At 42.6% G+C, this 25,036-nt stretch overlaps 1 protein-coding gene across 2 annotated transcripts in view; it reads left to right on the top strand.

The window, feature by feature from the left end:
- Nucleotides 1-25,036, top strand: part of vps13d (vacuolar protein sorting 13 homolog D) — a 316,116-nt gene that overhangs the window by 11,079 nt on the left and 280,001 nt on the right. For both annotated transcript variants that reach the window (XM_072245256.1, XM_072245254.1), the window contains exons 4-8: nucleotides 11,062-11,142; nucleotides 13,861-13,977; nucleotides 19,525-19,629; nucleotides 20,493-20,663; nucleotides 23,885-23,985. In XM_072245256.1, the coding sequence (XP_072101357.1) occupies nucleotides 11,062-11,142; nucleotides 13,861-13,977; nucleotides 19,525-19,629; nucleotides 20,493-20,663; nucleotides 23,885-23,985 (575 nt within the window). The remainder of the gene's footprint in view (nucleotides 1-11,061; nucleotides 11,143-13,860; nucleotides 13,978-19,524; nucleotides 19,630-20,492; nucleotides 20,664-23,884; nucleotides 23,986-25,036) is intronic.

Genomic DNA, 25,036 nt, shown 5'->3' with positions numbered 1-25,036 from the left:
CGGGATCTGGTAATACCCACTCCGCAAATCCAATACACTAAACCATTGGGCACCACTCAAACAGGCCAATGCGTCTTCAACCCCCGGGACCATATACTGGTCAGGGACAGTGTGCCGGTTCGGGGTCCTGTAGTCCATGCACATACGTACCTTCCCATTTTTCTTCCTAGCCTCTACTATGGGGGAGGCATAGGGGCTCTGGGACTCCGCGATAATCCCCACATCTTTCAACTGGCGCAAGTGCTGCCGCACATCTTCCACGTCAACCAGGGCCAGCAGCTGCGACCTTTCTCTAAATGGGGTGTCATTTGTCACCTGGATAGTGTGACGAGTGCTCTTGGAACAACCCACATCAAACTCGCCCTGAGAAAAGACATCCCCTAGCTTCAACATCTTCTCCACCAGGCTTCTCTTACACTCCGGCGGCACAGGGGAGTCCTCAAAATTAAAGGCCTCCTTGGTCAGCCGCCCCCTGTTCTCCAATAGTTTTCCTCCAGTGGGTCTCACGGGGGTGCTAGACATCACCGTCACCAGGAACAAGTGTGCGAGGGGCATCCCACGCTTAAAGGTGATCTCCTTCTCCATTGTGTTCCTTACAATCACCCCCATCCGACATGCCTGTAGAACTGAGGGCCTCTGCAATTCAGGTCTCACCAGCACCCCAGCCGGGAACCGGGACTCCCCTTCAAGGTCTTCCAGTGCGTCTGCTAACAGGGCTTTGCCCGCCGGTACTCCGGGGAATCTGGGGGTCCCCAACACTAGTGCCACCTCCCCTGGCTGTATCACTTTAGGCCTTGCTTGGGTGCACCACACCGTCCCTCTTTTGAACTCAGGATCCAGCCCCCTGTGGCCACCCGCTTCTTCGAACGCCGCTCGAAACACTGGGTGTACCAAGAGGGTCTCCAGAAAGTTCTCCCCCGCCTTCTCCTTACAGGCTCCCAGGAGCCATCGCACAAGAGGGCAGTTAGTCCCCACCAGAAGGGCAGTGCCACCTGTTTCTACTGGATCTGGACAAACCAACACCAACGTCTCAAGGGCTTCAGACGCTCCCACGTGGCCCTCCGAGAATTCCAGTCACACTGACAGGTACCCATTGTACAGGTAATCACCATCACTTATACCCCAAATCTCCAGGGCGTTAGACGGGGTTACTGGCAAATGCTTTTGATATTTGTTGTAGAATGACCGGTACAATAAGGTGACCTGCGACCCGGTGTCAAGGATGGCCCTTGCAAAGGTTCCCTCTATCCGTAGAGACATGCTGGAGCGGGGTCCCACTAGTCCGTCAGGAATAAGGGCTTGGGCTTGCAGGGGTCCCATGGCAGATTTCAGGGAACGTGTTCCTCCAGAGACTCCAGTCCGTTACCTCACTGAGTCTCTCCTAAGTTTCCCAACACCTCTCCCTTCTTAGTCGCCGGGGGGCTTGCCCTCCACGGGATGTCTTTTCTCTCACAATCCCTCTGGAACTGTCCCTCTTCCCCACAGCTGTAGCACATCTCCTGCCGCTCACATTCCCGCCGAAAATGCCCTTCTTTCCAACAGTTATAGCACAACCTACCTGCCGCCCCTCTCCTCCCGGGACGCCTGCCACTCCCAGCCCACTGCGCGGCCCAGCTCCTGAAGGGGATGCTTTCCCTGTCAGTCCACTCATGCAAGGGGTCCCTACCCACCTGGGACCCCTTGGGTCGCTCAGCTCTCAACCCTGCCACCGCCCCTTGTACCGCTGAGGATCATCCCCGGTGGCCAGAGTCCTCTTTCTGGCCCAATGCTCTCTCATCCTCCCACACCCTTCTAATCAGCTGACTGAATGATGGAGGGGAGCTCCTTTTATAGGACTGCCGGAGACTCCAAGCCACCTGGTCCTCCCCCAGGGAACCCCTAGATATCTGATTCATCCTCAACTTCGCCACCTTGTCCGCCTTCACTACCCCTCGGTGCCGCAACCCGTTAAGCATTATGTCCAGCCGAAAAATGTGTTCTGAGAGCTTTGCCCCTCTTCCCTCCCACATGTTTTGAAACTCTGCTAAAAGCTCCCAGGAACCTCACATCAATCCAAACGCACCCTCCAAAGCTTCCAGATACTCCGCCAGGGAAGCCGAGGGCTGTTCAGCTTTCAGCCCCCGGACGACACCAGCCGGCACACCCTGCAAACTTTCCATCAATCACTGTCTCTTTTCCGCATCCGAGCCTGGCCGCTCCCCTAAAAACTCGGATGTGTTTTCGATCCATGGCTCATAATTGTCCTCCCCTTCCGGGGTGGGTGTGGCTCCTGAGAAAATTCTCAGCTTCGTGTGGGGCCCCTTGGCCCTTCTCACCAGGGAGGTAATGGCGGCTGCCAACTCAGAGGTCTCACTTCTAGCTGGGGGACGGGGCCTGACCAATCCTTCCCACTCTGACCCTTCTTGCCCCCTTCCTTCATTACCCCGAGCACTTGTTCCCTCGCAAATTCCTTCAACTTTCCACCACTGGCTTCTGGCACCTCCCCTGGTGTCTCATCTAACTCCTCCTCCAGTGTCTTCTCACATTCGTCCTCCAGGAGGGTGTGGAGGCCCCACGGCCCCGCCTCACCCGGGACGCTGACCGTCGCTGGCAGTTCCAACTTCATGACGTCAGCACTCGTACGAACCAACACCTAGCTGGATTCCACTTCTTTACCGCACCTTCTAGCTATCAATTCTACCTTGCCGATAGCTTTAATCAGACTCAACCCTCGCTCTAGCACTTCTTCCGAAGTGCAGAAATCCACCCCACTTTACATGCATACATGATTAACTGGTACGTCCTCGAACTCACACCAGCTTACAATCTTATCTCAGTCTGTCTCTGCACTACTTAACCTGGCGATTTATACAGCTTACACAAAATTCAATCCCGGTTGAGCCCCCACAAATGTAACACTCAGGTCTATCGGCTCGTGTTTATCTAGGGGAAACCCTGTCCGCCCGCCAAACCGTGTCTCACGGTTGTGTTGTTGCTGTGTAATGCCAGCTGGTACAAACTGACACATCAAATATCAGACAGCACACAGTGTACGATTTACAGATTACACTTTATAAATCTTACTGGAACTATGTAATTAATAGAGATACAATATAAAAGGGAAAGTAAAAGGCACCAGACTTATCAGAGTTCCACCACTTCGTGCACAACAGTTGGAGCTCAATTAACGGGGTCCTCTTTCCATTATTCGATTCCCCTGACTCGCCGCTCAGGACCAACCACGGTGGTCAACCAGAGCACTTCCAGCACGTCCGTCCTCTTCTGGTCTCCTCCCGAAAGCCCGCCAAACCACACGGTTCCCAGCCATATGAGACAGAATATCACCCACAAAAAGAATAACATGGACACTCATTGGTTCATTCCCTCTCATCAATAATATAACCCGAACAAGCAAAGAGAGAGAACTCCTTACATCACAGTTATTATTACAGAAAAGCTATTTTTAAGAATAACATAACAAAGAAGCCATTTTGTTAGCCTTCACAGTAACATAAAAGAAGAAACCCCTTACACACACAAGGTATAACAGTTTGCTGCAGCTTGTCCATACTGAGATTAATCTTTTAACGCAAAGATGAGCAAGTACCCAGTTAAACCAATGAGCCTTTCAAATCCTGCTGTTGTGATTCATATGCAACAACACCCTCCATTGAACAAACCAATAGGCCGTGCAATGTTCAGATATAAGGTTTTAAAAAAAGTAGTTTGGGGTAAGGGGTCCTAACAGAAGTCTCCAAACCGATTTAGGAAAAAGCTGCTGGACGATGACTGTGACTCCAGTAGGCAATTAGCTGAGTTGCTGATGACCACCTTGACCAGAGGCTCATCAAGAATGCCCACTGCTTATGTAGCTAGATTAGTCAAACTCGCAAGTATGTCCAGGTCATTCCTGAATGCTTGTACTGAATCCATGCTAACTGTATTTATCAGCTGTTTGTTTTCAGAAATGAAAAATAGTAATTCTTATGTATAACCTACTTTGTAGTTTATATCCACATTGTTGAATGCTTCTATATTTTAAAAACTTTGAATGAATCACCTTGAAGTCTATCTATTTCTACACTGGAAGAACCCATTTCCTCAGGATCTTATTGTATTTGATGACCTATAGAATTGACTTAAGTTTTGTGGTCTTTAACCTCATCATATGAGATGACTGAAACCAGATATTGTAATCTGGATGAGTCATGTAAAGAGACAAGATTGTATTTCAGTATTTAGTTTCGCTATCACAGCAATGCATCTCAACCTTCATTGTTTTAGCAATAAACCTTCAATAATTTATGTGTATAACATCCAGGCCTTGTGCTGATCAACACCCTAAGCTCCTAATCCTCCAGGGGTATGGATAGGCTTAGCACTATTCCCTTCAAAGTTCAAAGTAAATTTATTATTGAAGTATGTATGTGTCACCATATACAACACCGAGGTTTGTTTTCCTACGGGCACACTCATAAATCCAAGTAACACAATAGAATCACTGAAAGACAGCACCCAACAGGATGGCAAGCAGCTCGTGTACAAAAGATGACAATCTGCAAATACAAAAGAAAAAAATATATAAACTTGATGAACCCTTGAAAGTGAGTGCATGCAGTGTGAGGACGGTTCAGTAATGGGAGCAAGTGAAGGTCATCCTCACTAGTTCGAGAGCCCCACTGATTCAAGATTGAAATCATCGTACACCTACCAGGCTCTCCCTCATTGCTGCTGGAGAAGGTTTCTGCATGTGGTGGTCTCTCACTCTCATTTTCTGCTTCTGAAGGAAGGTCCTTGCATTTGAGTGACTTCTCTCTCCCTCAATGCTGTCGTGGATAGTGTCGGAGCAAGGTTAAGTCGCCGTGGATTGTAGATTTGGACTCTAATTCAGGTTTATGATGTGCTCTAGTTCTGGTCGCTCATTGTTGTTACTGCTTCTAGGTGATTTTTGAATCTGGGCGGCCTGCAGATAATGAACATTGAGCTGAACTGAAATATGCCTTTTGATTTTTTTGGGTTTTATATTCTGTGTTATCACCCATTTTATTTTATTGCTGTTTGTATGATTTTTGCGCCTGGAGGGGGAGGGTGTTGATGTTTTTCTTTGAATGGGTTGATTCCGTGTTTCTTTGTTTCATGATTACCCGTGGGGAAGATGAATTTCAGGGTTGTATACTTCATGCATACTTTGATAATAAGCAATAGATATTGAGAACATAAGATGAATTTTTGAAAGTGAGTCCAAAGGTTGTGGGACCAGTTCGGTAATGGAGGCGAGTGAAGTTATTCCCACTAGTTCAAGAGTCTAATGATTGAAGGGTAATAACTGTTCATGAACCTGCTGGTGTGGGTCCTGAGGCCCCTGTTACCATCTTCCTGATGGCAGCAGAGAGAAGAGAGCAAAGCTTGAGCGGTGAGGATAGATGCTGCTTTTCTGTGACAGTGCTCCATGTGGATGTGCTCAATGGTGGGGAGGGCTTTACCTGTGATTGGCTGTATCCACTACTTTCTGCCGAATTTTCCATTCAAGGCATTGGTGTTTATATACCAGGCTGTGATGCAACCAATCAATATACTCTCCTCCATACACCTATAGAAGTTTGTCAAAGTTTAGATGTCATGCCGAATCTTCACAAAATTCTAAGGAAGTAAAGGTGTTGCCATGCCTTCTTTGTAATGGCACTTCCATGCCAGATCAGATCGTCTGAAATGATAACACTGAGAAATTTAAATTTGCATTCCCAAGTTGGTTAGTTGATGGCGAGACCCCTCGATGCTGCAGAGCTTTTCATGTGTAAGTGTATGGAGATTTTGGGTGAGTGTTGTTTGACAGAAGTTGGTGAAAATAAATAGTTGGATACTCTACCTTGCTGAATTTGTGTTGGTGAAAACTCAAAACATTTACTTGAGTGAAACTTGTAAAGTTCAGAAACAATTAAAAAAAATTGAAACAACTGGAATATTGTTAAGTTAATTTGGGCTAATAATTATCTTCTGCCTGTGCAAAAACATCTGAATAGTTTGTGCATCTAATTACCAGCAAAATCTTCTCATCAATCTGCAGTCATTTAATGCAAGACTGTTACAGCACTGTATGATGTACACTATGCAGTTGTATTTGAATACCCCAACAAACTTCCAGCTGCTACAAAAAATGTAAGCTGTCTGTTGATCTATTGCAATTATTCGCAGGTCCCATATGTTGTTGAATCATAGAGAGGTGACTTTAAACTAGAAGGGTTGGGGGTGGGAATCAAATTAAAGAGGCTAGGCGTGAGGAGGTTAGTTCACAACAGGGGGATGGGAACCAGTGCAGAGAGACGGAGGGGTGTAAAGTGAGGGTAGAAGCAAAAAGTACTAAGGAGAAAAGTAAAAGTGGCAGGCCGACAAATCCAGGGCAAGCATTAAAAAGGGCCACTTTTCAACATAATTTTATAAGGGCTAAGAGAGTTGTAAAAGAGCGCCTGAAGGCTTTGTGTGTCAATGCAAGGAGCATTCGTAATAAGGTGGATGAATTGAAAGTGCAGATTGTTATTAATTATTATGATATAGTTGGGATCACAGAGACATGGCTCCAGGGTGACCAGGGATGGGAGCTTAACGTTCAGGGATATTCAATATTCAGGAGGGATAGACATGAAGGAAGGGGAGGTGGGGTGGTGTTGCTGGTTAAAGAAGAGATTAACGCAATAGAAAGGAAGGACATAAGCCGGGAAGATGTGGAATCGATATGGGTAGAGCTGCGTAACACTAAGGGGCAGAAGACGCTGGTGGGAGTTGTGTACAGGCCACCTAACAGTAGTAGTGAGGTCGGAGATGGTATTAAACAGGAAATTAGAAATGTGTGCAATAAAGGAACAGCAGTTATAATGGGTGACTTCAATCTACATGTAGATTGGGTGAACCAAATTGGTAGAGGTACTGAGGAAAAGGATTTCTTGGAATGTATGCGGGATGGTTTTTTGAACCAACATGTCGAGGAACCAACTAGAGAGCAGGCTATTCTGGACTGGGTTTTGAGCAATGAGGAAGGGTTAATTAGCGATCTTGTCGTGAGAGGCCCCTTGGGTAAGAGTGACCATAATATGGTGGAATTCTTCATTAAGATGGAGAGTGACATAGTTAATTCAGAAACAAAGGTTCTGAACTTAAAGAGGGGTAACTTTGAAGGTATGAGACGTGAATTAGCTAAGATAGACTGGCAAATGACACTTAAAGGATTGACGGTGGATATGCAATGGCAAGCATTTAAAGGTTGCATGGATGAACTTCAACAATTGTTCATCCCAGTTTGGCAAAAGAATAAATCAAGGAAGGTAGTGCACCTGTGGCTGATAAGAGAAATTAGGGATAGTATCAATTCCAAAGAAGCAGCATACAAATTAGCCAGAGAAAGTGGCTCACCTGAGGACTGGGAGAAATTCAGAGTTCAGCAGAGGAGGACAAAGGGCTTAATTAGGAAGGGGAAAAAAGATTATGAGAGAAAACTGGCAGGGAACATAAAAATGGACTGTAAAAGCTTTTATAGATATGTAAAAAGCAAAAGACTGGTAAAGACAAATGTAGGTCCCCTGCAGACAGAAACAGGTGAATTGATTATGGGGAGCAAGGACATGGCAGACCAATTGAATAATTACTTTGGTTCTGTCTTCACTAAGGAGGATATAAATAATCTTCCAGAAATAGTAGGGGACAGAGGGTCCAGTGAGTTGGAGGAACTGAGCGAAATACATGTTAGTAGGGAAGTGGTGTTAGGTAAATTGAAAGGATTGAAGGCAGATAAATCTCCAGGGCCAGATGGTCTGCATCCTAGAGTGCTTAAGGAAGTAGCCCAAGAAATAGTGGATGCATTAGTGATAATTTTTCAAAACTCGTTAGATTCTGGACTAGTTCCTGAGGATTGGAGGGTGGCTAATGTAACTCCACTTTTTAAAAAAGGAGGGAGAGAGAAACCGGGGAATTATAGACCGGTTAGCCTAACGTCGGTGGTAGGGAAACTGCTGGAGTCAGTTATCAAGGATGTGATAACAGCACATTTGGAAAGCGGTGAAATCATCGGACAAAGTCAGCATGGATTTGTGAAAGGAAAATCATGTCTGACGAATCTCATAGAATTTTTTGAGGATGTAACTAGTAGAGTGGATAGGGGAGAACCAGTGGATGTGGTATATTTGGATTTTCAAAAGGTTTTTGACAAGGTCCCGCACAGGAGATTAGCGTGCAATCTTAAAGCACACGGTATTGGGGGTAAGGTATTGGTGTGGGTGGAGAATTGGTTAGCAGACAGGAAGCAAAGAGTGGGAATAAACGGGACCTTTCAGAATGACTGGCAGTGACTAGTGGGGTACCGCAAGGCTCAGTGCTGGGACCGCAGTTGTTTACAATATATATTAATCACTTGGATGAGGGAATTAAATGCAGCATCTCCAAGTTTGCGGATGACACGAAGCTGGGTGGCAGTGTTAGCTGTGAGGAGGATGCTAAGAGAATGCAGGGTGACTTGGATAGGTTGGGTGAGTGGGCAAGTTCATGGCAGATGCAATTTAATGTGGATAAATGTGAAGTTATCCACTTTGGTGGCAAAAATAGGAAAACAGATTATTATCTGAATGGTGGCCGATTAGGAAAAGGGGAGGTGCAACGAGACCTGGGTGTCATTATACACCAGTCATTGAAAGTGGGCATGCAGGTACAGCAGGCGGTGAAAAAGGCAAATGGTATGCTGGCTTTTATAGCAAGAGGATTTGAGTACAGGAGCAGGAAGGTACTACTGCAGTTGTACAAGGCCTTGGTGAGACCACACCTGGAGTATTGTGTGCAGTTTTGGTCCCCTAATCTGAGGAAAGACATCCTTGCCATAGAGGGAGTACAAAGAAGGTTCACCAGATTGATTCCTGGGATGGCAGGACTTTCATATGAAGAAAGGCTGGATGAACTGGGCTTGTACTCGTTGGAATTTAGAAGATTGAGGGGGGATCTGATTGAAACGTATAAAATCCTAAAGGGATTGGACAGGCTAGATGCAGGAAGATTGTTCCCGATGTTGGGGAAGTCCAGAATGAGGGGCCACAGTTTGAGGATAGAGGGGAAGCCTTTTAGGACCGAGATTAGGAAAAACTTCTTCACACAGAGAGTGGTGAATCTGTGGAACTCTCTGCCACAGGAAACAGTTGAGGCCAGTTCATTGGCTATATTTAAGAGGGAGTTAGATATGGCCCTTGTGGCTACGGGGATCAGGGGGTATGGAGGGAAGGCTGGGGTGGGGTTCTGAGTTGGATGATCAGCCATGATCATAATAAATGGCGGTGCAGGCTCGAAGGACCGAATGGCCTACTCCTGCACCTATTTTCTATGTTTCTATGTAAATAATGGGTGTTTAAGCCTAAGATCTTTCTTCTTTTTTAGCCCATGTTTGAACAGTGCCAAAGATACTTCACTGCTACTTCAGTTTTCTTGATGTGCTTGTACCCACTTCTTACAGATACTTCAAAATCATTTGTTTTAGCTTGTTTTTCCAGTTTCGTACAGAGATTCCAGATAATTACTCAGCATTTAGATGTACTATAATCTTGTTCTTTGCTTCTGGATGTTATAAGGGTGAATATCTTAACTTTCCATAGATATACTCTTTTCCATAGATGCTGCCTGGCTGCTGATTTCCTCCAGCACTTTGTGTGTGTTGTTTGGATTTCCAGCATCTGCAGATTTTCTCTTGTTTGTGTTACTAAGTATTTACTCTATTTCTCTATTTATAATTGTAATCTGAACTGTTTTTAGCATTTTCTGTTTCTATTACTGGGTTCATAAATCTGTTTTAATATTTTGCTCTGCCATAGTTTTCCAAAATATATCATTTTATCTGTTGAGTTTTTTTCTATTTCACAAATTGGTCTATGATCTCCTAAAGTATGACTGTATTCCTTACTATTTACTTTATTTCTACTTTTTTAATCATCTGCAGACTGTGAAATTAAGGTATCTATAGGCTATGATGTCGATAACATAGAACATAAAACAGTACTGGTTCTTTATGGTTGTTTTATCCGGGGGTGGTAGTGGGGATAAGTTCCCACTACCTATTAAATGCTCCCAATGGCATGTGTCCTAAATACCCTCTGGCAACCGTTCAGCTCCTGAACTTCACTGTGTGTCTTAGCTACTGAGCCCCATGGAACAGTTTGTACTGACAAGAAGCAGCAAAGGAAGGTTACTGGCACCTTAAAACCAACCGGCAGATGGGACTAGTCAGCAGGTCACTTAGGAGAAGGAAAGCTCTAATCTCAAACCTCCATTGCCTTTTGGCTATACCCACTCATGGGGAAGGCTCTGGGAGTAAATCCCGAGGGGGAAAAAGTCCAGAGCTGGAGTTCAGTGCTCACTGGCACTCCCTGCTGCTGCCAAACTGTATCGGTCTTTGCCATTCCTTTGGATTCATCAGCTGCATGGAGTGGTGGGGCCTACAACATGGGCAATAATTTGCTCCCTATATTGTACTGCCCGGCTTGCATATCATGTAGTTAGCCTGGGAGGCAACATCCATGATTGACCCATGCCAGCGGAGAGCCTCAGAATAGTACAGTGCAGGAACAGGCCCTCGGGCCCACAATGTTGTCACACATGTCAATTGAACTGGAAATTAGGTGAAGATGAAATCGTACTCAAAATGCTGAAAGCATTTGTGAGAACTAACGGTATTATTACTGATTTATAGATAAGGATTATTATCTCATTCACATTTTATGTGCTCAGTAATTTTTCTATTAAGTTACTAAATTACAAAATGTGATTTCCTTAGAATCTGGTGAGTTTGAATGACTGGGCTTAAATTTAGAAAGGCATTAGTTGAAGAGGAAGCATACTTATTTTTATTTCTATTTATTACTATTTACTATTTGTTTGTAGAAATATGTTTCCAATGCAGAAATGTGAACATTTCTTTTAGAAGAAGTGATTGAAAGGAAATGTGCACATCTCCTTTAGAACATGTGGTCTCCTGGGATAAAATTTCAATGAATGCGTAATGTACTTACTTCCATACTCCTTTGAAGTACATCTAAAATTCAAAGTTGACTTTTGTTACAGAGAGACCAACAGCAGAAAGGGGAATCTTACTGGTACTCGGTTACTGCTTCCATAGTTACCAGAATTGTGGAAAATGTGGAGGTGAGTAATAACAGTGCATTATTTTTTATGAAAATTAACAAACTAACTCCCACTTTTTTAAAAAAAAAACTGATCTACTGAAGTAAATTTTGAAAAACTTAATTCTAATTGTATTTGGAATTTTAAAAGAAAGAAAGCTCAATGGAGAAGTTTCTCATTAATATGCACATTGAAATATAAATTGCATATAGTATCATTCTGGTGCGGATAGAGGCATAGCCTGAGTGTTCAGCTATTCATGGAATTTATTTCCTGTTATGAATTTTGAGAAGATATTGGTGACTTGTGTTGTTGAGTTGGTGCGGTGTGGTAAAAATGCTGTCAGTGCTGTTTGGGAGCAAGATCCAAAATGGTGATGAAAGAACGAAGTAATTCCAAGACAAGACTTTATATAATGTGGAATGAACTTAATAGTTTTTGGGAGGTTATGAAAGGAATCCATGATGAATTTCTGCAGTAGATCTTGTAGGTAGTACAATGTGTTGATGGTGTACCTGTGCTGGAGAAAGTATACTATAAAAAAGGGGTGCAGCCTGCATTGCTATTAAGTTTAATTGGAGGAATATTCACCTGTGCAAGTATTCTTTGTAATTCCTGACCTGCAGCATGTGGAAAAGTTTACAAGAGTCAGATGGTTAATCACTCTGCAATACTTGGTGTGCCAAAAAACCTGTTTTCATGTTCTGTGACTCTTTATTCAACCATGGTCTGTGACCGGTTGCTGTGGTCACAGTATTTATAAAGCTGGTACAGTTGCTCCCCAGATTCTAGGTGATGTGAATGTTAAGAAGAAATAGATTTTCATTGGAAGTGAAAATGTGAACTTTGTCTGGAACTTGTTCAGCATTCAGTCAACTGCTTAGCAGCTCATCCTGAATACTGCCCAGATTCTGCTCAATACAGGCACAATCTGTTCTGCATTTGATTAGTGGGGTAAGGAGCAGTAATCAGCAAACTTAACTGATGAAGCAGCTGAGATTGATTGGATTTGGATCACTGCCCTGGTGAAAACTTGTAGCTATGATTATTGGTCTTTGCTCATTTCAGACTTGTTGTTCCAGGCAATTTTTCTACCCAGTTGAAGGCTTTTCTACTGGTGCCCGCTTACTGTAATTTTATTTAATCCTGATGCCCCACCTGACATCAAAACAATCAGGCTCACTGTATCTAGAGTTCAAGCTCTTTTGTCAATGATTGTACCAAGATTGTAACAAGGACTGAAATAGAGTGTTTCTTGTAGAATCTAAACAATGCATTCTTAATATTTGCTGGAGAGTAGGTGGCATTTCTTAGGGCAACCTTAGTTCCATTACAAATAGTTAAGAGTCAAGTGGTGCAGGAAATGGATTTGACCTGTTTGTGTGCATACAGTGTCCCATTTTTGCAAAATTGTTGGGCAGTTTCCAGTGTTTTGGGTATTTTGATTAAAGGTGCAACTAGTTCTGAAGCACAAGTTCTAAGCTGGGTTAGAACATAGAAAACCTACAGCATAATACAGACACTTCGACCCACAAAGCTGTGCCAAACATCTCTTTACCTTAGAAATTACCTAGGGTTCCCCATAGCCCTCTATTTTTCTAAGCTCCATGTATCTATCCAGGAGTCTCTTAAAAGACCCTATTGTATCTGCCTCCACCATCGTCGCCGGCAGCCCATTCTACGCACTCACCAGTTTCTGCGTAAAAAAAAAAACTTGCCCCTGACATCTCCTCTGTACCTACTTCCAAGCACCTTAAAACTGTGCCCTCTTGTGTTAGCCATTTCAGCCCTGGGAAAAAGCCTCTGACTACCCACACAATAGTCATCTCATCATCTTGTACACCTCTATCAGGTCACCTCTGTCAGGTCACCTCTCATTGTCCGTCACTGTAAGGAGAAAAGGCCATGTTCACTCAACCTATTGTCATAAGGCATGCTCCCCAATCCAGGCAACATCCTTGTAAATCTCCTCTGCACCCTTTCTATGTTTTCCACATCCTTTCTGTAGTGAGGCAACCAGAACTGAGCACAGTATTCCAAGTGGTGTCTGACTAGGGTCCTATATAGCTGCAACATTACCTCTTGGCTCCTGTTTGGGTTGTTTTGTGTCTCATAGTCTTTGGCGTATGTATATATCTGATGCTCTCAGCTGTTTTCATATTGGCTAAAGATCAGTTGTTATGACAGGATTCTCAGGAGGAGAAATAGATTCACTCAGGTGCTTCGAAATGTTGCAGCTTTGTTTTTGCACTAATGTGTTGAGCTCTTCAGTCATTCAGGATGATGATACTCATTGACCTTTCTCATTCCATTATTCTCCGTCATTCATATCTGAATATGGCAGAACTTCTAAATATTTATTTGATCCTCTCAGTCAAAAAAACTTGATTGAGGTTCTAGATCAATTTAGTGGAGGTAATGCTTGTCGTTGATTTTGTGAGTGGAATCTCCAGTATCCTTTGGTGTGATTACATTAAATTCCCTGGGTTCTTCTCCTGTTTTAATTTATCTAGATTAATTTGTGTAAAATGTGTTATTAACTTACGCTCAATAATAAATGAAATGATTGAGATTTTGGAAGTAGTTTAATCACAGCATGTTTCTATCTGATTTTTGCTTTGAATGTACTGTGCCCTGCTACTTTACAATGTACTTTACTTTTATAGAGGCTGTTGTGAAGGTACAAGTATGTAAAACACTACTTTTAGCTGAAAAGTTGGAGCTTTCTTTCCTTTGTAGATGAATGTTCGAGATGTTCATTTGCGTTTTGAGGATGAAATCACTAACCCTGAACATCCATTTGCTTTTGGGATCTGTATCAAGAGTGTGTCTGTGCAGAATGCAGAAGATGAATTGGTAAGTTCCACATGGAAGCAGTGAAATCATGTGTGAATTTTAAAGTTGGCTTCAGTGCATGAACCATGTATGCTATGTCATTTTATAGGGAAATGGAAGTTAAATCTAAATGGATAATACCTCCTAAAACTATAGCCTTAGAAACATCTGTTCTTATTCAAAATTGCTTTTAATAGGATTTTTTTTTCCAAAATGGTATAAATTTTTGACTCGATATATAACTGGCGTAACAGTTAGAGTTAGGGTGTCAGAGTTTGCATGACAGTTTGGGGTTTCAGAGTTCAGTTCCGATGCTGCCTGTAAGGAGTTTGTATGTCCTCACGTGAACATGTAGAGTTCCTCCAGGTGCTCCATTTTCCTCCCACATTTCAAAGACGTACCAGTTTGTGGATTAATTGGTCATTGTAAATTGTCCAGTGATTAGGCTGGGCAGTGCTGCTCATTGGGCTAGAAGGGTCTGTTCTGCACTGTATTTCTAAATAAAATAAATAAAAATAAAGTAACTGCTAATGGTGCTTTCACTGTTTATCTAACATTACAATTTGATCTAATAGTGTACTAACCTGTTAGTGCTCATACGAGGTAGAGAATCATATGCTTATTCAAGTCAAGTTTATTATCATTTCGACCATAAGCTGCTGGTACAGTACACAGTAAAAATGAAACAACGTTCCTGCAGGACCATGGTGCTACATGAAACAACACAAAACTACATTAGACTATGTGAGACAGCACAAGGCTATACTAGACTACATAAAACATTAAAAAAAAACTGCACTAGACTACAGACTTGCACAGGACTACATAAAGTGCACAAAACAGTGCAGGGCAGTACAATAATAAACAGGACAATAGGCACAGTAGAGGACAAATTACAATATAATAATATATGATGTAGATGTCAGTCTAGACTCTGGATATTGAGGAGTCTGATGGCTTGGGGGGAAGAAACTGTTGCACAGTCTGGTCATGAGAGCCCGAATGCTTCGGTACCTTTTGCTAGATGGCAGGAGGAAGAAGAGTTTATGGGAGGGGTGCGTGGAGTCCTTCACAATACTGTTAGCTTTATGGGTGCTGCGTGTGATGTAAGTGTCTGTAATAGCGGGTAAAGAGACCCCGATGATCTTCTCAGCTGACCTCACTATCCGCTGCAGGGTCTTGCGATCTGAGGCGGTGCAGTTCCCAAACCAGGCAGTGATGCAGCTGCTCGGGATGCTCTTGATACATCCTCTGTAGAATGTGGTGAGGATGGGGGCGGGGGGGTGGGAGATGATTGTGTTATCAGCAAACTTACTGATGTGATTTGAGTCCTGACGAAGGGTCTCGGCCTGAAACGTCGACTGCACCCTTTCCTAGAGATGCTGCCTGGCCTGCTGCGTTCACCAGCAACTTTTATGTGGGTTGCTTGAATTTCCAGCATCTGCAGAATTCCTGTTGTTTGATGTGATTTGAGCTGTGTATTGCTGTACAGTCGTGGGTCAGCAAAGTGAACAGCATTGTACTAAGCACACAGCCCTGGGGGGCCCCCGTGCTCAGTGTGATGGTGTTGGAGATGCTGCTCCCGATCCTCTCCCAGTCAGGAAGTCTAGGATCCAGTTGCAGAGGGAGGTGTTCAGGCCCAGCAGTTGCAGCTTTCCAATCAGGTGCTGAGGAATGATTGTGTTGAATGCTGAACTGAAGTCTATGAACAGCATTTGAACACATGTGTCTTTTTTGTCCAGGTGGGTTAGGGCCAGGTGGAGGGTGGTGGCGGTGGCGTCGTTTGTTGAGCGGTTGGGACGATATGCGAACTGCAGGGGTTCCAGTGAGGGGGGCAGCAGGGTCTTTATGTGCCCCATGACGAGCCTCTTGAAACATTTCATGATGATGGATGTGAGAGCAACAGGACGGTTGTCATTGAGGCAGGACACCGAAGACGACTTCGGCACAGGGACGATGGTGGCGGCTTGGAGCTGACACTGAATACTTCTTCGGCATGGGGACGACTGTGGCAAATTTGAGCTGACTTGAAGGGTAATAAAGTTAATTTCAGCTCCTATTTCTTGTGTTTTCATCTACCTGTTGGTGGATAGGCAGTCTTCTCTAATTTAATAGCCTCTTATACTGTACATACCGTAACTATCTTGATAGCAATCAATTTCAGTCGAAGCCCTTCAGTTTGTTTCTCAACAATTCTTGGTATTTAACCTTCCCTTTACAACCGGTTAATACTTGCAGTTTAAATAAGTAGTTGAGCAGGTAGAATAAGCCAAATTAAAAAGATCCAATGGGTTCAGAAGATTCCTGTTATCTTAAATGGTGACATTGTATGAGGGTGGATTGCATTTTCTCCTTTGAACTTGGTGGCTTACAGTAGTTACGTGATCCTGACATCTGATGTGTATTGCCAATTTAGTGGTACAAAATAGTGCAGGGGTGTCAAACTACCGGCCCGTGAAGGGGTCCAGTCTGGCCCGCGGGATGATTGGCGGGGGGGGGGGGAGTATATTCACGACCATTTATTATGTATCTGTACGGCAGCTGCTTGCTCTCCCTCACCACGCTCTCTCCCACCACTGTCTGTGCCGCCTGCTGCGCCGGAAGTTTGTGTGTACTTAGAAAACAATAGGCGGCAGTTAACCACCTGCTGCACATAAGCACCTACCACCCTGCACTGAAGACCACTAGGGCCCCACTTACATCGTCAGACACAGTATAAACACACAGAGTACTCAGGTAAGTAACACCTGTAGCAAGGCTGAGACTGTTTACTGCTGTGATTCAAAATGCTTTCCAAGAAAGGAAAAGTTGACATTGAAGGTTGGATTTTCAACGATAATTGGAAAGATTGTTTTTCCTTCTGTGAGGTCAACGGCAAACCTGTATGTCAGATATGCTCGCAACAAGTGGCTGTGGCAAAAGAGTACAATATCAAACGACACTATGAGACGTCACACGGAGAAAAATATTGCAAGTACGCAGGACGACTCAGAACACAAAAGGTAAACGAGCTTGAAGCAGCTCTGAAAAAACAGCAATCAGTGTTCACCAATAGTCGAGAGACTCATGATGGAGCTATCAAGGCCAGCTATATTATTGCCAACAAAATAGCTGCTGCGTCGAAGCCATACTCAGAGGGGGAATTCATCAAAGCATGCATGCTGACGGCGGCTGAGCTGGTGTGCCCTGAGTAGCGACAGGCTTTTGGTAATATCAGCTTGTCAAGAAATACTGTGGCAGAGAGAATCGGGGACCTTGCAGGAGATTTGAACAGTTAACTAAAAGACAAAGTCAAGTAATTTATTGCCTTCTCTATTGCAATTGATGAGAGCACCAATGTGACTGATGTAGCTCAATTGGGAATATTTATTCGTGGTGTTGATGCATCTTTGACCGTCACCGAGGAGTTTGTGGAGATAGTGCCCATGACAAACACCACAACGGTGAATGACGTTTTCTCCAGCCTCGTCGAGGCCTTGGACAGACTGGGGATTGACTAGAGTCATGCTGTCAGTGTGGCAACAGATGGCGCACCGACCATAGTCGGGGAAAAGGATGGTGTTGTTGGGAAACTCAGAGAGAACGTTCAGACAGAGAATCCAGAGCAGGAATTCTGGAATTTTCATTGTATTATACACCAAGAGGTGTTACGTAGCAGGAGCCCGAAAATGGACAATGTCATGGATGTAGTAATCAAAACGGTTAATTATTATTAGAGCCAAGGGACTCAACCATTGGCAATTTGACACTCTTTTGTCCGAAAGTAATATTGAACACTGCCTACCTTACCACACTGAAGTCTGCTGGTTGAGCAGAGGGGGTGTTTCAGTTACGTGTGGAAATTGGACTACTCATGAACGAGAAATGGAAGCCAGTGACAGAGTTGGATGACCCAGACTGGCTTCATGATCTTGCATTTTTGGTGGATATAACAGAGCACTTAAATGTGCTTAATGTTAACATGCAAGGCCGCAACAAACTTGTTATCGAATACTACGACAGCATTCGTGCCTTTCAAATTAAATTAGGCCTGTGGGAGATGCAACTATCCCAGAGCATCCCAGCTCATTTCCCTCCTTTGCAGTCTGTGCGAGTCGCTCACGGGAATAATGACAACATGGACAGGTACAAGGACAAAATATCACAGCTGAAAAGTGAGTTTCAGAATCATTTCCAAGTCTTCAGTCAGCTCACCATTTGCTGTCAACGCAGCATCAGGTGTGCTGGAGGAGCTCCAAATGGAACTAACTGAAATTCAGTATAACTCGACTTTGAAGTATAAACTTGAGACTCTGGATCTGGGCTCATTCTATCAATACCTGGGACTGATATACCCCAAGGTGACAGACCTTTGCATGTTTGGGACAACATATCTCTGTGAGCAGGCGTTCTCCCTACTGAACATTAACAAATCCAAACTGCGCTTGCAGCTGACACACAGACATGTAAATGACATTATGAAAATCCCAACTGCCCAGAAACTGGTCCCTAATGTTGACAGGTTGGTTAAAGCCAAGAGATGTCAGGTGTCTGGAAGCAGCAAGTGAAAAATGAGTGACACTGTTTGATGCACTGCGACATGTAAGCAAAATGCATTATGAAATATTGAGTGTCATAATATTGTGATTCATTCATTTTCTGACTATTATTGTGAGTGTGATCACTTCAATAAAAATTAAAGGCTAATTGTTCATTGAGTTTGATTGCTCGAAGCAGGCTAATAAAAATTAGGTACAGTTGTGTAGCCTACATTTACAATTTGTTTCGTTAGGTCTACATTTGTGTCTGCTAATGTTTGATTTTAAATGGTTTATTAATGGAAAGGGTGTGGCTCCCAAAACAATCTTAGCCAAAATAACATTGTTTTCTCTCTCTCATCACAACTTTCTTGTAGCCTATTAAGTTAATACCAATCATAAAAATAATGCTTGCTAGGCAATCTCCTTCATAAGAAACGAAATTCATAAAGTGAAACATTTTGTAGTTATAGCAGAGACTGAGACACATGAGAGCAGGTTGAAAAAGCGAAGGCAACAAAAGCTGTGGGAGCACGCGCATGCACAACTGATCCAGCCCGCATAAAGTCGCATTTTGCCCAATCCGGCCCGTGACCTAAAATGGGTTTAACACCCCTGAAATAGTGTGTATTAATATTGAAAACCTAAAATGATTCCGAGCACAATAAAGTTAAACCTACTCCAGTTCTTCATGGTGGCCCATTCAAATAAATTTAACAATTGGAAAGAAGCAAATCAGCCCTCCATAAATAGAGCTACTATATTTTATTGATCAATAATTGATAATTTTTAACCGATTATAGAACACAATTTTTTTTTGCTTTTGCAGTTACTCAGTCTTCTAGTAAACAGTACAAATACTATAATCAGGAAATCAGTTGGTGAAGGAAGTGGACCTTTTAGGGGGCCTTGGTTAAAAGTTAATAAGAAAAGTTAAGCACTTTAGGGGACAGGGTACTGACATAAAATTCCAACATGTGCAGATTCTTTCATGACTAAAATGATTTCCCACGGCATTGATGCTTCACTTTCCACATTCTTAATCTCTCAGGTAGAGAAGTCCATAAGAAAGAAGAGACTAAAGATTGAAGATTTCAGTATTTATTGGGATATGGACTGTGAATTACTAGGAGATGTTTCTGCTTCTGAACTCCAGGTAGGCATTTTTCTTTACATGGATTTTAATAAATCAGTTGTCACTCTGAATTATACAATGATTCCATTTGAAAAGGATTAATTATTATCTGCATTGAGTTTGATTTAATCATCACTTATGATGAACAGTGTCGATGCAAATATAATGATGAGCAGCATATTGTGATATGGTTTAATTTATTAACATAGTACATAAATATTCTATTGCCCAACTTGTTTGTGTTTTTCACTATGTAGTGATGTGTTAATTGATGTTGGGGCTGTGCATGAATATTCTTGGAGCCCATGTTGCTTGAATTCTTAGCCTGGTTCTGACCTTGTATTATTTTAACATTCGTCTCCAAGGTGCTACCTACAAGTTCAAATAGTCACTTATTGAATTGATCAATAGGGATGGTTCAGCTGATGGGACAGGTGCACCACAATGTTCTCTCCCACCATATCCAGATTCCCTTTCACCTCTTTTACGTATACATACTGGAGAAGTGGAGACCTTCAAAGATATATTTCCCAGTTATAAATAGTTTCTTGACATCTAATATTTTTCCAGTCACTTATGTACTTACCTCCTTCGCTGGCTACCTTGATGAATATCAAATGTTTCCATACAGTAGCAGGGATAAGGGAATTGTGTGGTGGGGAGCATCTTGACTAAAACTTAGCCAAGGCTGGTATTTTCTTTTATATTAGGTAAACACTCCCAGTAAAAACAATAGTTGCTCAAATTTTTCTTCCCCTATCATTTAAAATAAATCATTTGACTTTGACTCTATAAAGGCCTGTTTTGACTGAGCGATTATTTACATTTGGGTGTAGGATAATCATTTGTATATTTATACCTCGCCTATCACTTTTACTTTCCAGGACGCAATGGATCATTGCCTGGAAAACAGAGATCACAAGTACATACTTGAACCCGTCTGTGCTTCTGCGCTTTTAAAGAGGAACGGAACCAAAGAACCATTACGTTCCCGCAGTACACCACGTATTGAGTGTGATGTCAAGTTGAAGACAATCCCATTAAAACTGTCACAGGTAAGTTTGAACCAGGAACAAAGAGAAAAAGGGGACATTCTAGTTTTTAAGTCTTTTGGCCCATCAGTTTTTCTTCTGTATTTTATGTCACTAATCTGAAAGATGGGACTGTGAAGTTCTCAATGGATGTGGCTGTACTATCCAGCAGGTTTAACTGATGCTGAAAGTAGCAACTCCGACATAGTATTTGCTATTGGACGTTGACTGAAGGACTGAAACTGAAAAGAGGAAAGGCCAGAGTGATGCTTAGATGATGCCAAACTTTGATTTTAAACTGTAGATAACATGACATGAAGCAAGAAGCTTTTGGGTACTTGTATGTTTCATCTTGTATTGATATGCTGATATATACAGTACAGGATTAACTGGCACCAGTTTTGTATGCATGGTTTAGTTCACAGAAAGGAAATAATGTAATGTGCCTTCATTTCATTGGGGATGTGGTTTAAAAAAAAACCATAGCAACACACACAAAATGCTGGAGGAACTCAGCAAGTCAGGCAGTATCTATGAAATGAATGAACAGTCAATGTTTCGGGCCTTGACCCTTCTTCAGGACTGGAAGATGCCAGAATAAAAAGGTGGAAGAGGGGAAGGAGGATAGCTTGAAGGTGATAGGTGAAGCCAGGTGGGTAGAAAAGATAAAATGCTGGAGAGGAAGGAATCTGATTGGAGAGAAGAGTGAAACAAAAGAGAAAGTGAAGAAGGAGGAGTCCGGGGGGAAGTGATAGGCAGGTGAGAAGAGATAACAAACCAGAGTGGGGAATAGGAGAGGGAAGTTTTTTTACTAGAAAGAGAAATCAATATTTATGCCATCAGAACGGAATATAAGGTGTTGCTGCTCCACCTTGAGGGTGGCCTCATCTTGGCCGTGGGCTGACGTCTCAGAATGAGAATAAGAATCAGAATTAAAATGTTTGGTCACTGGGAAGATCTGCTTTTGGTGGCTGGAATGGAGATGCTCAACGAAGCGGTCCCCAATTTACAACAGGTCTCACCTACGTAGAGAAGGCTGAATCGGGAGCACCGTACACAATAGACAGCTCCAGCAGATTTGCAGGTTGAAGTGTTGTCTCACCTGGAAGCACTGTTTGTGGCCCTAAATAGAGATGAAGGAGGAGGCGAATGGGTAGGTAGACAAGATGAACTCCAGTAGTGTTAAGGCGGCAGGGGGAAGATGGTGTCAGCACGCATGTTTGGAAAATAGAGGAGATGTGGGTGCATGTAGCATCCAAGGTGGAAGTAGGGAAGCATTGTTTTTTTTAAAAGGTGGACATCTCCTGGAAAGAAGAGCCACTTCCTAGGAACAGATGCAGTGGAGATGAAGGAACAGAAAAAAGGAAATAGCATTCTTACAGGAGACAGGGTGGGAAGTGGTATAGTTAAAATAACTGGGACAGGTGGATTTATAAAAGATTTCAGTTGACAGTTTGTGTCCAGAGATGGAAACCGATCAAGAAAGGGGAGGGGGGTGTCAGGAATGAACCAAGTAAATTTAAGGACCGGCGGGAAGTTAGAGGCAAAGTTGATGAAATTGATGAGTTCAGCACGGGTGCATGAAGCATCACCAATGCAGTCGTCAATGTAGTGGAGGAATTTCTAGGGAAAATTACTAGGGAAGGCTTGGAGCATGGATTATTCTACATAGCCAATGAAGACGCAGGCATGTCTGGTGTCTATGCGGGTGCGCAGGGCTACCCCTCAAATTTAGAGAAAGTGGAAAGAGCTGAAGGAAAAATTGTTGAGTGTGAAGACTAGTTCTGCTAGACAGACGAAGGTGGTGAAGGAGGGGAACTGGTTGGTTCTATTACTGAAAAGTGGAGAGCTTTAAGGTCCCCTTGATGGGGGATTAAAGTGTATAGGAACTGGACATCCATGGTGAAAATGAGGCGGTCAGGGCCAGGGAATTGAAAGTTACTGAGGAAATAGAGTGTGAGAAGTATCGCTTATCTAGGTGGGAAGGAACTGAACCAAGGAGGATAGAATGGAGTTGAGTTATGAGAACATGAGTTCAGTGGGGCAGGAGTAGGCAGAGATAATAGACCTACCCAGACGGTCAGGGCAAAAAAAAAAATCCATGTCATGTATATATAGTATACAAGGTAGTCAACAAAATTATATTACTAACTACTGTATTAAATACTGTATTATTTAAACTATTGTATTATTAAATACTGCCTAAGAAGCATTTGTGCACTGTCCATATCATTGGCAAAAAATAGAGATGTGAACTTCCAGTGGATAACAGAAAAATGTGAATACCACTAAGGCAGTTGGCGAAGAGATTAAGATTACCTTGGCATAAGGTGTCAGTTCCTTCATTGGTATAAAACCTAGTAAATTTCATTTTATGTGCTTGATCCTATGAAAACAACCTGAAACATTCAAGTTTCCTGATCCTGCCCCAGCTGCAAATCTACCATGTTTCTGGTACCAGAATATCCGACCCAGCTGCATTCTCGCAGCTGGCTTATACTCAGAACTCTGGCACTGGTTGCAAATATAGCCATGTTTGTGACTCCTGATGTTCTTGACTGCGATTCCCACCACACACCCATTCCACATTCTGGATTCCAGTCTGGCTGTAAAACTCTCCAAGTTCCTGACTCCCAGCATTATGACCCTGACTTCAATCCTAGCTCTTGGCCACAGACCAACTAATGATATTTCACTACTTGCCAGTGTAAACCATCAAATGTAATACATATTATGCTAAATAGGATTCACAGGAGAAGACACTTTATGAACTTTCTATACAAGGTCAACCTAATGGATATGTAGATCCACTGATAGCAAGCCAGTGGATAATGATAATTTCATGTATAACATTTTCTTTGCTGTAAGTCAAAGAAAAAAGGTTTACCTGCTCTTTTAGCTAGGAAGGAAATTATGTTGGATTATCAGAACAGATTATTACTGGCAAAGTTTTGGTTGTTGGGTAACAGTTTATTTTTGCAGAAGGTCAGCCTGATTGTGAATGTAGAGAACTGAAGCCATGCAAAGTTATCAGCGTGTTCAGCTTGGCCTGAGTGCTCTCAAGTCTGCATGGCTCAGTTAACACTGAACCTTTGAACTCTAAAATTGACAAAGGTGCTGATCTACATTTCAACCAATTTGAATCAAAAGAGTTGTATACAGGCTATGTAAAATGGACATTTCTTTCTCTTTGCACTTGCTGTTTCAGATATAGATTCTAAGTTATTTTATTTCGGTGTACTCAGATGCAGTACCAGCAGTTGATGACATTCTTGAAAGAAATGGAAAGAAAGGAAAGGCAACTTAAACTAAGAAAATGGAGACCTAAAGTTCCTATCAAATCAAAGTAAGTCGCCTTTCAGTTTAAATTTTATTTTACTATTGTAATAAATTGATTTATTTCACATTTCCAAGTTATTCCCAGTGCATTTTCATCTACACACATAGAATACTTTCAGCGGAGATATGTGCATACGGAATGGAAGAATAAGTAAGACTTGTTGAGTTCTGCCAATTAGTCCCATGAAAATATACAACAATTCAAAATAAAGCCTCTACAATGAATCTAGGTGAAATATTACTTGTTACACTTGTGCTGTTAGGCTATTTTAATTTGAAATCTTGGGTATGAATTTTTTTTAAGTATAAGATTATTGGAAAATATAATGTATTACTTCTCAAAAATGAGCTAACTCAGTTTTAACCAAAGCAAGACGGTGTAGATGTTAGAAACCTGACATGAAAATTTTGATGCATTATATTGAAAGGACAGGCAGGTAGGCAGAAGGCATGGTGGTGGCTCTGTTATATAAATCAAATCCTTAAAAAGAGGTGACATAGGATGGGAAGATGCAGGATCCTTGTGAGTAGAGCTAAGAAACTGCAAGAGGAAAAACTTCCCGATGGAAGTTACATATTAGCCTTGAACAGTAGCCAGGATGAAGGCTACAAATTGCAAAGGGAGATAGCAAAGTCATGTAAGAAGGGCAATGTTGTGATAATCATGGGGTGTTTCAATATGCAGGTAGATTGTGAAAAATCAGATTGGTGCTGGATCCCAAGGGGTAATTTCTAGAATGCCTACAAGATGGCTTTTTTTAGAGCAGCTTGTGGTTGAGCTCAATAGGGGAGTGGTAATTCTGGATTGGATATAAATATAATGACCCAGATTAGATTAGGGAGCTGAAGGTACCCTTAGGAGGGAGTGATCGTAATATAATAGAATTCACCCTGCAGTTGAGGAGAAGCTAAAAGATAGGATGTTTCAGTATAATAGTGAAGTAAAGGAAATGACAGAGGCATGAGAGAGGAACTGACCAAAGTTGATTCGAAGGGGATGCTAGCAGGGATGGCAGTAGAACAGCAATGGCTGATATTTCTGGGGAATATTCAGATGG

Source organism: Mobula birostris, chromosome 27 (genome assembly GCF_030028105.1).
Source record: "Mobula birostris isolate sMobBir1 chromosome 27, sMobBir1.hap1, whole genome shotgun sequence".
Taxonomy (NCBI): Eukaryota; Metazoa; Chordata; class Chondrichthyes; order Myliobatiformes; family Myliobatidae; genus Mobula; species Mobula birostris.
The sequence above is the reverse complement of the archived record's forward strand: the minus strand, read 5'-3'. Positions and strand labels throughout refer to the sequence as shown.